We start from the raw sequence: 17,865 nt of genomic DNA, 5'->3' as shown, positions 1-17,865 counted from the left end.
CACCTTTCTCCTTAAATTCCCTCCATAGTTGTTTCTTTTTTTGCAGCTCAAGGTTAATGGTGTTATTCATCCCTTTAACCCCTACTTGATTTATTATTTGGACTTTAGGTATACAGTCAGCCATTGCTTCATGCAAACACTTCTTAACTGCCTCCTATGCACTATCAACTTCTAGCCCTTGCAGTTGTACATGCCATGGCACTGAACTAATCAAACTCCTAAGCTTGTCATACTTACCAGCCCGATAATTACACACGTACCCTGTCTTAATTATAAATTGCACACCTTTAGCCATCTCCCAAGTCAAGACCAATTGGTGGCAATGTGGTCATATTTGTTACAGCCAAATCCTCAGATGCAATTACTAGGTCAAGCACTCTCTGACCTCTAGTATTTTCCATTACATGCTGTCGCAGATAGTTATCCCTTAATAACCGCATAAAACCCAATTCCTTCCACCCATGTGTCCTCTCCTTACTCCAATCAATGCGACCATACTTGAAATCTCCCATAATTATTACCCTCCTTCCATTCATTTCTTCTATTTGCTTGTGCATACTATCTCCATCATCTTTTCCATCACCTGGTCTATAGCAGCATCCAATTGTATATTTTGTTCTGCTAGCCACAATCTCATACCAAATGGCCTCAAATGTGCTCTTTTCTCTATCCTGCAATTCAACTTCTATTCACCTTGGCTGCAGCTCATCAGCTATCATCAACAATACTCCTCCCCCCATTTTACTCTCCCTGTCATTCCTGAACACACTATACTCATCACATTCAATCCCACTAGTTATATCATCTACAGTCAGCCATGTTTCACTAATGCCAATAACCTGTGGTCTGGAAGTGCCAATTATGGCCAAAAATTCTTCCTTCTTGTTCCTAATACTCCTAGCATTAGTGTACATGAATTTCAGACCCCCATTAGCCCCATCCCTACCTTGATGCCTTATACTAACTATCCCATTCTGATTTGTTGTCCTTATTCGCTCGAGCATATTATACTCATTCATACACTCAAATGCCTCCCTAAGGTCTGCATATCTACTCCCCCCCCCCCTGGCCTTATTAAATCTAGTTTCTCTGATTCTGCACATCCACTTCAAATGTTTTATGATAGTCAACCATACCAAATAACATCCTTCTTTTTACAATCAATTTTTATAGATGGGAATGATGAGAGCTAATACAATCATCTGGAATTTGATCTTCTGACCAGGCCTTCTGAACTATGTGGCGTAACTAGTACTAAACATTTATTATTATTATTAGACATCTCCAGGGAGTCCAAAAACTCATCGAGGGAGGATACCTGCTCTATAACTCTGTCTCCGTCATTCCATCCACCAACTGACTTCAACTACACCAATGCCATCTACCACCACCACTAGTATTTCCAAAGACAATCACAAACATCCATGCCCACGGCAGGATTTGAACCCTGCGGCCTTTTGGCTGGAGAGTGGATACGCTAACCACTCAGCCAGCCAGGCTGGCATTTTATAATATAACCAAGTGGAAAAACTTCCAGCAATGATAAAAAGATGGCATGAAAACTGAAAATAAAGTTATTCTAGAAGTCTGGAGTAATTACTTTGAAAGACTATTAAACAAAACAAGCAATGGGTGGCAGAACAGTGTTAGAAAATTTTTAAGAGAAAGCAAACAGATACATATCAGTATTTTATACCTCCATATTTGGGCATTTCTGGTCAGATATCAACTCCAGCTACCTTTCCACACTTCAGGTTTTTGATTGCTTTTTTTCATTTCAAGTACTGATATGTATCTGCTTGCTTTCTCTTAAAACTTTTCTAACACTGTTCTGCCACCCATTGCTTGTTTTGTTTAATAGTCTTTCAAAGTAATTACTCCAGACTTCTAGAATAACTTTATCTTTAGTTTTCATCTTTTTATCATTGTTGGAAGTTTTTCGACTTGGTTATATTATAAATTAAAGATACCAAGAAATTATATACTTGGTTTAATCCCTTATCCAAGTGCAAACAAGTTTGCACTTGGATAAAGGGTCACCCCCAGACCGTTTTAGATCTTTATTGAGGTCTCATCAGTGGGAGTCATTACTCCAACCTTAGTATCACCTCTGGGTCTGGCTCTCACTGATGAGACCTCAATAAAGGTCGAAACCGGTCTGGGCAGTGACCACTCCCCATAATGCATAGCATTATACATGTCTGCAAGATGTGCTCTGCATTATGGGATACTAAGGAAAGTGATGTGAAGTCTTAGCTTCTTTATACGAGTTACCCCAGTCCTGACAATAGTTCAGGTGCAAACTTGTTTGCTTACACTTGGATAAAGGATTAAACCAAGTACATGATTTTTTGGTATCTTTAATTTATAGTGTAATCAAGTGAAAAAACTTCCAAAACTTTTAATCCAGAGTATTTTAATAATAAGGTGTGACACCTTTTGGCTACTTGTATATGAAAATAAGACTTCTGCATTATTTAGTATCACATCTTAAAATTATCACCTCTGGGTCTGGCTCCCACTGATGAGACCTCAATAAAGGTTGAAACCAGTCCTGGTAGTGTATAATGAGTTACCCCAGTCCAGGCATGTATAATGCTATGCAAGGAGATGTGCTTTGCATTATGGGATACTAAGGCAAGTGATGTGAAGTCTTAGCTTCTTTATACGAATTGCCCAGTCCTGAAAATATTTCAGGACTGAGCAACTCGTATAAAGTTGTGTCATCCAGGCACAAACTTTGTTTGCTTACACTTGGATGAAGGATTAAGCCAAGTATATAATATCTTGATCACACATGTGCAGACCTTCTGGTACTACTTGGATTTTCATCTTCCCCTGTTTGGAGTTAATGATTATACAAGTCCAAAAGCTGAGATTGTTCCTGAATACTACAACACTCTGTGCTTAACTCTAAGACTGTTAAAAACACTCTCTCCATTTTCATTCATTCAAAAAAAGTAAAATTTGGTATAAAGAAATCATTAATCTCCTTTGCTGCAAAGTTCCACAGTTAGGTGAAGACAACAATATTCTGTTCCATAACTTGAAGTTCTAAGGGTAAGCTAACAGGAGGGATCTTGCTTGGAGAATTGCATATGGCAGCCTTCCAGTCGATACCATCAAATGTCGGTACTTTAACATTGGAGATCCAATATGTAACATCTATTACCAATTGGATATAGTAGAACATGCATCTACAGCTGCCCTCTTGCCCTGCATATTTGGGACAGATTATGTAATGTGTTGGGCATTCCATTACTTACAACAAAACATTATTTTTTTTTTTTACAATCTCACCCTGTCATCAATGGAAAGCGAAAGCTGTATAACTGAGAGGAGACCTCCACATAGCCTTTAAAGGAATGCGGAGAACCAACCAGGGCTTCTGTCCTAATGAAAAAATGTCTAATCCTCACCTTCTCGTGGTGCACCCTGTTGGATATCGACCTGGATACTGAACGAACGAGGATGGGCTGGCAATTTCGGATTTAGCTGACCAAATTGTATTCTTATTGGTTAAAGCAAAATAAAAAATAATGGAACAACATGACAAAATTTCATGCCAGCAAGGGCGTCGCCCAGTTAAACAAGGTCCCCGTTGTTTTCGCCGGGGAATCAGGGCGAACAGCGAAAAGTCAGTTACTGGAATAAATCTGAAAACACACCCCAACTCAACATCACCAGAGTTAAAGATCGGTACTATCAATGTAAGAAGCCTGAATGGCAAAGAAATGGGGCTAGCTGTGGAATTAGATAAGTACCAGATCAACATAATAGGGGTGACTGAAACAAAAAAAAAGACAAAAACTGGTGAGATCTTTCTGAGCAATAAATACAAAATGTTATACTTAGGAAATGACAATCAAGGAAAACAAGGAGTAGCCATAGTATTCAACACTAAATACGAGGCTAATCTTCTTGAATGGCAGGCAGTCTCAAGTAGAGTGATGTAGGCAAATATCAAAATGGGGAACTGGACAACGCGACTTATTTGTGCCTATGGTCCCACAGAAGGTTCTACTAAGGTAGAAGTGGACGAATTTTTTAAGGCTTTAGAGAAAGTAACTACAATGAAAAAGTAAAAGTTGATCCTTGTTGGGGATGTAAATAGCAGAGTAGGAAATGATTGTAAGATCATTTCCTACTCTGAGACATACAAAAAATATTTTGGGAAAATTGGGAGAAAAGAGCAAAGCTAATAATAATGGCAAATACCTGTTGGATTTCTGCTCAGGACATGGACTGGTTATTACTAACACCATGTTCCAACATAAAAAATGAGCACAAATTCAAATGGAGAGAAGAGGCTAGGAATAAGAAAAGTCTCATTGACTATGTTATTGTTGATAGCGATGTTTTCTCCTTGGTGCAGGACACCAGAGTGTACAGAGGATTTGAAATTGGAAGCGATCACTATTTAGTCTTGAGTAGGATAAAACTGAATTTCGTATCGAAAAGAATAACATGTAAGAAAGTTTTAAAACGAATAAAAGTTGAGCAGCTCTCAGATGTGAACTGTAGACTAACCTACACAAAGATTATTGAAGAAAAAATGAAAAAGTTTGAGAATAGGAACCAAAAATTGGTGATTCAGTGGCAAGCCTTGAAGAAAATCCTGATTGATTCAGCCAGAGAGGCATGTAGTGAGGTTGTCTGCAAGGATAGAAAAATCAGGACTCCATGGTGGACACATTAAGATAAAGAGGCAGTGAAGGAAAAGAAGAAATCACATCAAAAGCTCTTGGCAAATAAGTCAGCTTTTGCTCTTAGAGAATACAGAGACACATGTAAGAAAGCAAAACATTGTGTAAAGCTAGCTAAACAAAAGTCATGGAAGGACTTTGGCAAGAACATAGAAAAATAAATATCAAGAAGGTGGTAAGATATTCTGGAGGTTGTTGAAGAAGCTTAGAAATATAGGAAAGAGTGCTGTACAAGGAGTTAGAGATGATAAAGGTGACATAAAAACAGGAGAAAAAGACATCTTTGAAGTATGGAGTAATTACTTCGAAAAATTGCTAAATGAAACAAGCAGTGGTAGCACAGTAGTAAAAAACACTCAACAGGCATACAGTCAGGAATACATATCCATACTTGAAGTAGAAAAAGCCATCAAAGGCTTGAAATGTGGAAAGGCAGCAAGAGTAGATGATATTCGACCAGAAATGCTGAAGTATGGTGGTATAAAAATCTTACAGTGGCTGCACTGCATAGTTCAGAAAGCCTGGACACAGGGATGAATTCCCGATGATTGGAGTAGAGCTCTAATATTGCCCATGTATAAAAAGGGAAATAAAACTAAATGTGAGAATTACAAAGGTATTTCCCTACTGGGTGTTCCTGGGAAGATCTATGCAAGTATACTTGAGAAACAGTTGAGAAGAATTGTGGAAGAAAAGCTTGGTGAAGAACAAGCTGGATTTAGGCCAAATAGAGGCTGTCAGGATCAGATCTTCACTTTACGACAAATAGTTGAGAAAGCATGGGAATATAACAAAGATCTGTAATTTAAGTTTTGTTAATCTGGAAAAGCCATATGACAAGGTGCCAAGAGAGAGAGAAGATATTCAATACACTACAGTTATATGGTGTCAATGGGGCATTATATCAAGCAATACCTAGTCTGTATTTGAGTTGTAAGTCAGCAGTTAGAATTGAAGGAAGTACAGGAAGACGGTTTAATGTTAAATCTGGTGTGAGACAAGGATGTACATTATCCCCTCTGTTATTCATTATCTATATGGATCACATTATGAAGGAAAGTGGTATTAAACATGATATCAGAATTGGAGATGTTAATGTCAGCTTTTTGCTTTATGCGGATGATGTTATACTTCTAAATAAATCCGCTACAAGTCTGCAAGATTCTCTGACTAAATTGAATAACTGTTGTAATAGATATGGTATGAAGGTCAGCAATAAAAAGACAACGACAATGAAAATAGGAGAATCATTGAAAATGTCAACTGTGTTGTGAACGGGGAACCTGTGGAACAAGTAAAGCATTTCAGGTACTTAGGCACGATTTTTAGTGAAGATGGTAAATTAAATATAGAAATAGACAACAGAATCAACAAAGCTGGTATGATATTAAGTCAACTGAATAAATTCATACGGAATAAGAGAGAAATTAGTCGGAACACTAAATTAGCTATATACAAGACAGTCTTCAAACCAGTTTTAACTTATGGATCTGAGAGCTGGGTCAGAAGTAAAACACTTGACCAAAGACTAGAGACCGCAGATATGAGAATCCTGAGAAAGATTACAGGCGTGAACAGATGGCATCAATGGCAATATCATATTAAAAACGAGAATATTAGGAAAGAACTTGACATTGTCGGCATCCAGGAGTGTGTTAGCAGAGCTAATGTCAGGTGGTTTGGTCACTTAAACAGAATGGGTGAGGAAAGAGTAGCAAAACAAGTGTTCTCTGCCAAGCTGGCAGTAAAATGACTCAGAGGAAGACCAAGGTATAGGTGGATTAATACATTACAAAGTGCCTTAGACTATAGAAATATAAGATCTGATAATGTTGGAGTCTTGACAAATAACAGACTGATTTGGAGGAAAATTGTAGATAGGAAATTAGTAATGATGTAAATTTTTCATGTAGTACTATCATATCCTGTACACCCCTTGAGGGTACATGTCAGGAATTTGATGATGATGATGAATTAAAATACCATTTATGGAAGGTTAGAAAGAAATATGGATTTGAAAACCAGCAAAATGACATCCAAATGCTTCATAATATTGTATTGTGGAAATTTTATTGTTCAGTCAGACGATTTTTGTATTATTTAGAAGGAAGCATTCTAGAAGATATCAAATTTATCACTAGATGGTGTAGACCACCCATTATGCAATATTCACCAGAGGGAGATAAAATTCTGTCCATTCTTGCTATGAGAGGTTTTTTAAATAGTTTCATCTTCTTAATTCAATGTGGTCTTATAGTCAATTGCAGGGATGACTGGAGAGCAATCCCAGGCAGAGAAGGCCAACTCGAGGCAGTTAATCCAGATGGGGCTAACCACCTGGGTATCAGTCATCTTTGCACTTTAGTTTCAATTGATCTTTTGGTTGTTCACCTATATGAGATTGGTGAAAAAGAAAAACTGATAGCTATATGATGATATAAAAGAGCTGAGACCTTTTTCTCTATCTCTCATGTTATCTATATGTCTGTCTTTCTTTCTCCTAATACTATCAGGCTCTCTTGCACCCTTATACTAACTACTCTAGGCCTATGATGTGCAACCCTTTACGTTTTCATCTCAATAAAGGTCAAAACTGGTCTGTGTAGTGACCCTTCCCATAATGTATACCATTATACATGTCTGCAAGAAGATGTGTTTTGCATTATGGGATACTATAGCAAGTGATGTGAAGTCTTAGCTTCTTTATATGAGTTATCCCAGTTCCTGAAAATAGTTCATGCACAAACTTGTTTGTTTACACTTGGATAAAGGATTAAACCAAGTGATTTTATCATTTCTTGGTATCTTTAATTTATTTTATTATACCTTTTTATCATCTTTGACTCCTTTTACAGTACTTTCCTCCATTTCTAAACTTTTTCAATAGCTTCCAGAACATTTCCACATCCCTGATATTTATCTTAATATTCTTACCAAAGTCTTCTTATGAATTTTTATTTAGCTACTTTTACACATAGCTTAGCTATCTTACATTTCACTTTGGTGTATTCTTTAAGGCAGCTGCCAACGTTTGCTAGGAGCTTTTGGTATGCTTTCTTCTTAATCATACAGAGGTTTCTGTGGTTAAGAAGTTCAATCAAATTATTTCGGTTTTGTGACCACATTTTTATTAAAAAAAGACTGTTTTTAAAACTAAACAGGTACTAAAAAATAAACCTGACTAGTTTTGTTAGTTGTCAGACTAACATCTTCGGGGGGGGGGGGGGGTAAAGAGAACTAACAGTTTAAAGCAGTTTTGTAATTTCTTATAACGCAAATTATAAGAAATTACAAAAAAAAACAAGTTCATTTGTTGGTATTATGAACATCAAAAAAGTTTGTTAAAAAACCGAATAACAGATCTATACAACCGTTAATACATGTGAGCTGGAAACAGCTCTATTTGATGTCGTGTTCTGTGGTTCACTTTCACTCTGTGTGAGGTCTGAACTGTGTAAATTTTTAATAAACGTTGACCAAACTTGATTTAAAATCAAACCTTGATTTTTGTTGCATTGCATAGGAATTTTAATCATATTTGCCGCCTCTTTGAATTTTTTTGTGAAACAGTTTTTATCAATGTAGGACATGTTTGTTCTGTCCCACCAGAGTACATCATTACCAGTAGAAGTTATGTGAAATACCAAACCAGACTTATGTTCTCTCTTTTTTTGTACGTCCTTTAATGTTCGCTCATGTGGATTTCTCCCCATCTGGCTTACGTAGCAGATGCCACAGGAACAGTGAATATTATAAACTCCTGGTTTTTTCATTAGGTGATGTGGAGGTTTCGGAGGAAGAGATTATGATATTTTTTCAAGTGGTAGGAAAGTCACTTTTATGTTGTACTTGTAGAGAAGTTTGGCTAATTTATCTGTTGCATTCTTGATATAAGGAAGGGTGACTGCATTCTTGAGATCTTGTTTATTTAAGTTTCTTGTAGGTGCTGTATTGAGAATTTTCTTAATTATCTTAGTTCTGAAACCATTCAGTTGTAGGATCTGTGTTAAGCATTGTATTTCTTCTTTCCACTTTCCTTCTGTACTGGGGTTGTTCATAATACCAACAAATGAACTTTTTTTTTTTATAATTTGTGCTTTAAACTGTTAGTTCTCTTTACCCCTGAAGGTGTTAGTCTGACGACTAAAAAAACTTGTCGGGTTTGTTTTTTCGTACTTGTTTAGTTTTAAAAACAGTCTTTTTTAATAAAAATGTGGTCACAAAACCGAAATAATTCGATTATGCTTTCTTCTTTTCCAGGACTGCTTCAACTCTTGTGTCACCATGGTGTTCTATCCTTGCAGACAACTTTACCAAATCTCCCTAGCTGAATCAATCAATGTTTTCTTTAGCATTTTAAAACTGTTTTATTTTCTTCTTTATAGTTGTTTTCTTGAAGAAAATTCAACTATATAGTTGAGTCTGCTGTTAACTTAATTCTTTTTAACACTTTTTTAAACATATTGTTCTTTTTAATGTGGTATTCATTTTTACCCTACTTAAAATTAAGTGATGATCACTTCCAATTTCAAATCCTCTCCATATATTCTTGCATCCTGAACTAGCATGAAGATATCACTATCAACAATTACATAGTCATTGAGGCTTTTCTTATTTCTTGTGTCTTCTCTCCATGTGAACTCATGCATATCTTTATGTTGGAACATAAGGTTAACAATAATTAGTTTGTATCATGAGCAGAATTCAATAGGTACTTACTATTATTATTAGTGCTACTGTTTATAATTATTATTATGGCTATAAAAGTGCTACTTTTAATTTAAGAGGAAAATAATTCACACTAGTTAGTCAGCAATTTGATAATTTTCAAAATACACACACCAAATTTCCAAGTACAGTGTCCATTTAACAAACTTACCTACTCTCAATAGAATCTTTACTATCTAAAGAGGTTGTCTCTAAAGTAGACATTGACTGAGAACGTTTACTGTGCCTGAAAAATTAAAAAGAAACTGGCAGCTGGTTTATCTATGCTATCCAGGTTACGATGTCAAATGTTTTTCTAATGAATGATAGTAATATTTTAGCTTTTAACAATAATTATCATTTACCATTTAGTTACAAAATAATGGTTATTTCCTTAAGGAAATAATGGTTATTTCCTTAAGTTAGTCATTTTAACTGAAAGAACTGCCCATGTGAAATAAGAAGGCAAAACATATTCTTATAAATGGAATGTACAAAACTTCTGAAAGCATTTTACTACATATTTTAGGTTTCATTAGATTTCACTTAAAGGTCACTGTTAACCATATAAATTATAAACTAAACATTGTACTATATTCATCACTGATATCATAAACAGCAATCTTTATTGATATGCCATTTGAATATAAATATATAAATTTCAAAAATTTTACTTATAGTTGCTAACAAAGCATTTTTTATGTGATTAAAAAGTATAAAATATATTTTATACATAGCAAATATTTTAGTATGGAACTCTTTACTAAAGTTCACTATTAAGCGGCAAAGAAGAATATTATTACCATTTGATAAGTCAGAAGAGCCATAAGGAATAGAGTAGAAGTAAGAAAGATCAATATAAGCTCATCAAACCAGAGACAGAAAGAGATACACATATCAGCCCAGCATAATTCTAATTCTGCATCATCACAAGTGATGACTGCTAACAGGATTACTTGTAGCTTTCTTCAAAAAGTTCTACAAATGTGCCTGCTTCATCAATTTCTCATGACATCAAGCTACTTTTACAGCATATTTTCAGATAAGAGTCAAATGTTTGCCACTTGTAATACTCAAATAATTGTAAGGCTAATATTTCATCTCTCTTCTATTTAAACAACATGCCACATAGATTGTTCTCCTTACACAATCTTGAATATCAATAATGTTCTATTCCTTCAAAACATCTTCATTTTTAATACAGCTCTGCCATCAGCACTTGATTAATCTCTAAATTTCTCAAAACTTTTGTATCAATGATTTTCAGTCTTTGATCATCTGCTGAACTTCTATTTTAATGCTCACAGTTATGTACTATGATTGGCCAGTTTCTCACATATACACATCTAATAGTGTGTTGGACTGCCATTTTCAGAACAACCTCAATTATGACAGGCCATTAATTCATAATATAGAGGATTATGCAGGATAATAACTTATAATAAAGAGGATTTTGGAAATACTATACAAGTATCCTATCCTCAAGAATACAGAACGAATTCTTGCAGTACCATCATATTTGCTGGGAACAGGTTAATATAAATATCTCATTCAACCACATGCTCAATAGGATTCAGAATGAAGGGGCAAATCCTTAAAGATGAAGTTGCTATTATGTTTCCACAATCATTACCAGATGAGATGTAATGTGACATAGTTTTATATCCTCTGGAAAAGTTCTTCACATGCAAAGTAAATGGTCAAACATGAATATGTGCACTTGTTCTGCAATATGGAGAGTTACACGACTCAGCTTTTGCTCTTTGAGAGATCTTAAGAAGGCTAAAAATGCACATAATATATGCTGCCCGAGCAATCATATCAAGAGTGATAGCAGATGTTTAAACCTTTCCATGGTATGTGCTCATATAAGCCAAGAGGTCAGCCATGGACTTTGAATAGGGGAATTTGTACTGGTGGTTGCTGATTAATAGTAGAATTCTAGGTAGTGGAGAAGCTGACTCTTGATGGCTTTTTTTTTTCATTTTTTTTTTTTTATTCTGGAAAGGATTAAAGCAATGGTGATTGGCTGATAGTTTGATAGTAGACTTCTATCTTCCTTTTTTGGATTAGGCTGGATATATATAATTCTTCCACATTGAGACAAGTGTTAACGCTGAGCAAAATAATTGAGTGCAAATGAAGAGGTGCTGTCAGGACCAGAAGACTTTTAATTTAGCATTCTACTGATGTCTTTTTTTGCCAAAGAAAATGAGAGACAAACAATGCTCAGATTTCAGTCAGGTAAGAGGCATTCATCCTTGGTCATCCATGAAGGAGTTGGAAAGAAAGAGTGATGTCAGGTATTCAGCTTTGACTTTGGATGCTATAACAGTGGTTCCATCTGGATCTGAGAGAGAAAGAGAGAGGTGGAAGAGTAGATTAGCAGAAGTTGCATCCAATGGTCTCTGCAAGGGACCAGAAGGCAAAGCTTTCATTTCAACAGGAAGCAAGTTTTCTGCTATTGAATTTATGAAGTCAGATTTAGATCTGTTGAACTGTTTTGCATTTACTGCACGCTACAGTATGTGCTGAGAGTGATTTTTTTTTTTTTTTCTTTAACAGCTTTGGTACATTTTCAGTTGAACTAGGGCTTGGAAAGTGAATGAGAATTTTGGTAGAACGGGGAATGAATCTGATGTGCTTATCTGAAATTATCCTCACTGGCATGAATGAATGCCAGTGAGGATAATTTCTGAGACTTGCTCGAAGTACGTGTTTGAGAGAAGTGGAAGCAATAGTCAGACCTGACATCTTTGTAGTGCCAAAGGACACAATGATATTCTGGGAAAGAAGAAACTTGCATAAAATTGTGATCTGAGTTGCCTGGGCAGTAAATGATTTTCAGGTAGGTAGATGCAGAATTTGCATTAAGTCACTGCTTATAGCAAAAGGGAGAGCAAATTGGTTTTGTGGCTGTTAAGGTCACCTAGAACAGGGCTTCTTAAACTTTTTCCACTCACGACCCCTTTTCACCCAAGAAATTTGTGTGCGACCCCAGGTATATAGGTATATAAAACAAGTATACAAAATCAAACATTTACTGATAATAAATCATAAAGAAATTTATTTTAAAACAATTTTTGGTATACATATAATTTTACCATTTATTAAAGATGAAAGCAAATTTGCATAATAATGAGATGGATGTGCTTGTTTATTTTTATATAAAGAATTAAATCTTGGCTTAATATTTGATACTGCAGGATGCAGAGCATCTTCAACATTTTTCAGAGTTGATCAATATTCTGATTTTATGATCGTCAATGTTGAGAATGCTGCTTCGCTAAATACATAGTACAAAATGGCATGAGTATGTTTAGGGCCATTTCAGAAATGGTTGGAAATTCTGTCCTAATCCCAAGCCAAAATTCATTTAATGATTTTTTAGGAAACTCAAGTTTTAAACCTGTGTCGTTTGATAACTTGGCAAATTTTTCTTGAACTTTTATGGCAAATGATTTTGACATTTTGATTTCAATTCAGTATCGTTTATGAACCCAATTTAGTTTTTTAGAATCAAAATTTGGAGGGAAGTATTTCTGAAACTGTGTCTCCAAGCACTTCAGATGATCAGTTATAACTCTTACAATTAAATCTTTTGGAAGGTTATTTTCAATCATAAAATCATCTGTAGCTCTATACATTTCTAAAGAACCATTTTTTCCACCCTATTCTTCCATATGATAACTTTTTTAGTAAAACTTTCAATTTTATCTTTTAACATAAATATGTTAAAGGGTGTTTAGGGGTCAAAGCTGTATAAATGAGAGGAGACCTCCACATAGCCTTTAAAGGAATGGGAGAACCAACCAGGGCTTCTGTCCTAACGTCCAATCCTCACCTTCTCGTGGTGCACCCTGTTGGGTATCTATTTGGATACTGAACGAACGAGGATGGGCTGGCAATTTGGGATTTAGCCGACGAAATTGTATTCTTATTGGTTAAACTAAAATAAAAAATGATGGTACAACGTGACAAAATTTCATGCCGGCTGGGGCGTCGCCCGTTTAAACAAGGCTCCGTTGTTTTCGCCAGGGAACCAGGGCAAACAACGACAAGTCAGCTACTGGAACAAATCTGAAAACAAACCCCAACTCAACATCACCAGAGTTAAAGATCGGTACTATCAACGTAAGAAGCCTGAATGGCAAAGAAATGGAGCTAGCTGAGGAATTAGATAAGTACCAGATTGACATAATAGGGGTGACTGAAACAAAAAAGAACCAAAACTGGTGAGATCTTTCTGAGCAATAAATACAAAATGTTATATTCAGGCAATGACAATCGAACGAAAGAACGAGTAGTCATAGTATTCAACACAAAATACGAGGCTAATCTTCTTGAATGGCAGCCAGTTTCAAGTAGAGTAATGTGGGCAAATATGAGAATGGGGAACTGGACAATGAGACTTATTTGAGCCTATGGTCCCACAGAAGGTTTTACTAAGTAGAAGTGGAGGAATTTTTTGAGGCTTTAGAAAAAGCAACTGACACAATGAAAAATGAAAAGTTGGCCCTTGTTGGGGATCTAAATAGCAGAGTAGGAAATGATTGTGAGACACAAAAATATTTTGGGAAAATTTGGAGAAAAGAGCAAAGCTAATAATAATGGCAAATATCTGTTGGATTTCTTCTCAGGACATGGACTGGTTATTACTAACACCATGTTCCAACATAAAAATGTGCACAAATTTACATGGAGAGAAGAGGCTAGGAATAAGAAAAGTCTCATTGACTATGTTATTGTTGATAGTGATGTTTTCTCCCTGGTGCAGGACACCAGAGTGTACAGAGGATTTGAAATTGGAAGTGATCACTATTCAGTCTTGACCAGGATAAAACTGAATTTCATATCGAAAAGAATAACATGTGAGAAAGTTTTTTTAAAGCGAATAAAAGTTGAGCAGCTCTCAGATGTGAACTGTAGACTAAAATACACAAAGATTATTGAAGAAAAATGAAAGCGTTTGAGAACAGAAATCAAACCTTGGAGATTCAGTGGCAAACTCTGAATAAAAGATTGATTGATTCTGCCAGAGAGGCATGTGGTGAGGTTGTGTGCAAGGATAGAAAAATCAGAACTCCCTGGTGGACACAGGAAGCTAAACAGGCAGTGAAGGAAAAGAAGAAAGCATATCAAAAGTTCCTGTCAAATAAGTCAGCTAATGCTCTTAGAGAATATAGAGACAAATGCAAGAATGCTAAACACTGTGTAAAACTAGCTAAACAAAAGTCATGGGAGGACTTTGGCAAGAATATAGAAAATAAATATCAAGAAGGTGGCAAAATATTCTGGAGGCTGTTGAAGAAGCTTAGGAATGGAGGAAAGAGTGCTGTAAAAGGAATTAGAGATGATAAAGGTGACATGAAAACAGGAGAAAAAGATATCCTTGAAGTATGGAGTAATTACTTTGAAAAACTGCTAAATGAAACAAGCAGCGATGACAGCACAGCGGTAAAAACATTGACCAAGCATGAAGTCAGGAATACATATCCATACTTGAAGTAGAAAAAACCATCAAAAACCTGAAATGTGGAAAGACAGCAGGAATACATGATATTCGACCAGAAATGCTGAAGTATGGTGGTATAAAAGTATTACAGTGGCTGCACTGCATAGTTCAGAAGGCCTGGACAGAGGGACAAATTCCCGATGATTGGAGTAGAGCTCTCATAGTACCCATATAAAAAGGGAAATAAAACTGAATGTGAGAATTACAGAGGTATTTCCCTACTGAGTGTTCCTGGCAAGATCTATGCAAGTATACTTGAGAAACGGTTGAGAAGAATTGTGGAAGAACAAGCTGGATTCAGGCCAAATAGAGGCTGTCAGGATCAGATCTTCACTTTACGACAAATAGTGGAGAAATCATGGGAATATAATAAAGATCTGTATTTAAGTTTTGTCGATTTGGAAAAGGCATATGACAAGGTGCTAAGAGAGAGAAGCTATTCAATACGCTGCAGTTATATGGTGTCAATGGGGCATTAAATCAAGCAATACTTAGTCTTTATTTGAGTTGTAAGCCAGCAGTTAGAATTGAAGGAAGTACAGGAAGATGGTTTAATGTTAAATCTGGAGTGAGACAAGGATGTACATTATCCCCTCTGTTATTCATTATCTATATGGATCACATTATGAAGGAAAGTGGTATTAAACATGATATTAGAATTGGGGATGTTAATGTCAGCTCTTTGCTTTATGCGGACGATGTTATACTTCTCAATAAATCCGCTACAAGTCTGCAAGATTCTCTGACTAAATTGAATAGCTGTTGTAATAGATATGGTATGAAGGTCAGCAATAAAAAGACAAAGACAATGAAAATAGGCAGAATCATTGAAAATATCAACTGTGTTGTGAATGGAGAACCTGTGGAACAAGTAAAGCATTTCAGCTACTTAGGCACAATTTTTACTGAAGATGGTAAATTAAATATAGAAATAGACAACAGAATCAGCAAAGCTGGTATGGGGGAAGTCAATTGAATAAATTCATATGGAATAAGAGAGAAATTAGTCGGAACACTAAATTAGCTGTATACAAGACAGTGTTCAAACCAGTTTTAACTTATGGATCTGAGAGCTGGGTCAGAAGTAAAACACTTGACCAAAGACTAGAGCCTGCAGATATGAGAGTCCTGAGAAAGATTATAGGCGTGAACAGATGGCATCAATGGCAATATCATATTAAAAATGAGGATATTAGGAAAGAACTTGACATTGTCAGCATCCAGGAATGCGTTAGCAGAGCTAATCTCAGGTGGTATGGTCACTTAAACAGAATGGGCGAGGAAAGATTAGCAAAACAAGTGTTCTCTGCCAGGTTGGCAGGGAAACGACCCAGAGGAAAACCAAGATATAGGTTGATTGATACGGTACAATGTGCCTTAGACGATAGAAATATAAGATCTGATAATGTTGGAGTATTGACAAGTAACAGACTGATTTGGAGGAAAATTGTAGATAGGAAATTAATAATGATGTAATTTTTTTCATGTAGTACTATCATATCCTGTATACCCCTTGAGGGTACATGGCAGGAATTTGATGATGATGATGACATAAATATGTTATAATTTTTCCTTGAAGCGACATGTTTAAATCATCGAGTTTTTCGAAAATATCCGACAAATAACACAGTTTTGAAAGCCATAAGTCATTATGAAAAAAATTAACAAAATCGGATTTCTGCTCAGTATGAAAGATGAAATGTAACAAATTCATCTTTCAATTTCAATAATCTGTTTAAACTTCACCCTCTGGAGAGCCACCTTACCTCTGCATGTAGTAATAAGCTTTTGTAATCGGAGTCCATGTCTTTGCAAAGATTTGAAAACAAACAACTGCTAAGAGCATGGCTTTTAATAAAGTTAATGGTTTGATAGTATCGCGAAGTACAACATAACTCAGGTGATATTTTTTGGCTACGAGTGCCTCCCGATGGATCATGCAGTGACTAAAAGTGATATGTTCACTACCACCAGCTTTAACTTTTGCTACAAATCAAACATTCTTGCCCATCATTGCTCCAGCACCATCTGTACAGACTCCAACACAAAATTTTTCCACTGTAAACCTTCATTTGTGAAAAATTTACTGAATTGCAAACTTTGGGCTGTCCTTACCTGGTAATAAGCTGCTGGAATTGGTCATTACTAATTTCAGAAATTCTTTTGGAAACAGTATTATTCAATAAAGGAATTTTGCAAATTTCATTCCCATACTTTTTACCATGAACTATTGGGCTTTTTAGATTTTGCAATTAAATAAGAAATTTCGTAAGATGCAAGTAAATACTTTTCATTGACAGTAACAAATTTCTCAAAACACTACTTTTCTTTATTTGAAGATTTTAAAAGTAGTTCAATTTGGTTTATTGCAGTATGCTGCATGCTTGGTATTAAGATGTCGTTTTAGTTTAGCTGGTTTTATGCTCTCTGCAGCCAAAACTTTATTACAAATTAAGCAAAGTGGTATTTCCACACCATCATGATTATTAGAAGTAAATCCATATTGCAAAAATGATTTGACACATTTTCTATTTCTTGTCAATTTAGGTGTACTACAACCTGGTAGTAACTCTGCTGCATTGTCATCAGTATTTTTACCTCTTCTGTCTAAATTTAGCCACTTATCCATAACCAAAAAAAATTTTTTTCGGTTTTGATAGCATGAATGACGGTAGGAAAATATTAAAAGTCTTTATTTTCCGTAATTAAACTATTATGTTTCTGTAAGAGCAGTTCATAACATACAGTAGTCTTGAATCTGAGCCGAGGTGTTTCTGGCAGCGTTCGTTGGCATTGCAAAGTGCGCATGTTGTGCGTTCAGAACCAAGGCTGCAGTGAAGTCACATGATGCAACAAGGATGAGCGCTGCCAGAAACACTTTAGATTCATTATGCATTTGATTTTGAATTAATTTTTGGTCATTGCATGTTCAGAAAC

General features: G+C 35.7%; 1 protein-coding gene across 3 annotated transcripts in view; it reads right to left on the bottom strand.

Moving 5' to 3' along the window:
• Slob (Slowpoke binding protein) overlaps window positions 1–17,865 on the bottom strand; it is a 352,791-nt gene that overhangs the window by 74,095 nt on the left and 260,831 nt on the right. For 2 of the 3 annotated variants that reach the window (XM_090415589.1, XM_090415606.1), the window contains exon 12: window positions 9,586–9,660. In XM_090415589.1, coding sequence (XP_090271715.1) covers window positions 9,586–9,660 — 75 coding nt within the window. The remainder of the gene's footprint in view (window positions 1–9,585; window positions 9,661–17,865) is intronic. The other variant, XM_090415597.1, reaches the window with a different exon arrangement.

The sequence above is a fragment of the Typopeltis vanoorti genome, chromosome 1 (assembly GCF_054136105.1).
Source record: "Typopeltis vanoorti isolate ZY-2024b chromosome 1, IOZ_Tvanoo_1.0, whole genome shotgun sequence".
Taxonomy (NCBI): domain Eukaryota; kingdom Metazoa; phylum Arthropoda; class Arachnida; order Uropygi; family Thelyphonidae; genus Typopeltis; species Typopeltis vanoorti.
Note: the sequence above shows the minus strand (reverse complement) of the source record. Positions and strands in the feature narration are given on the sequence as shown.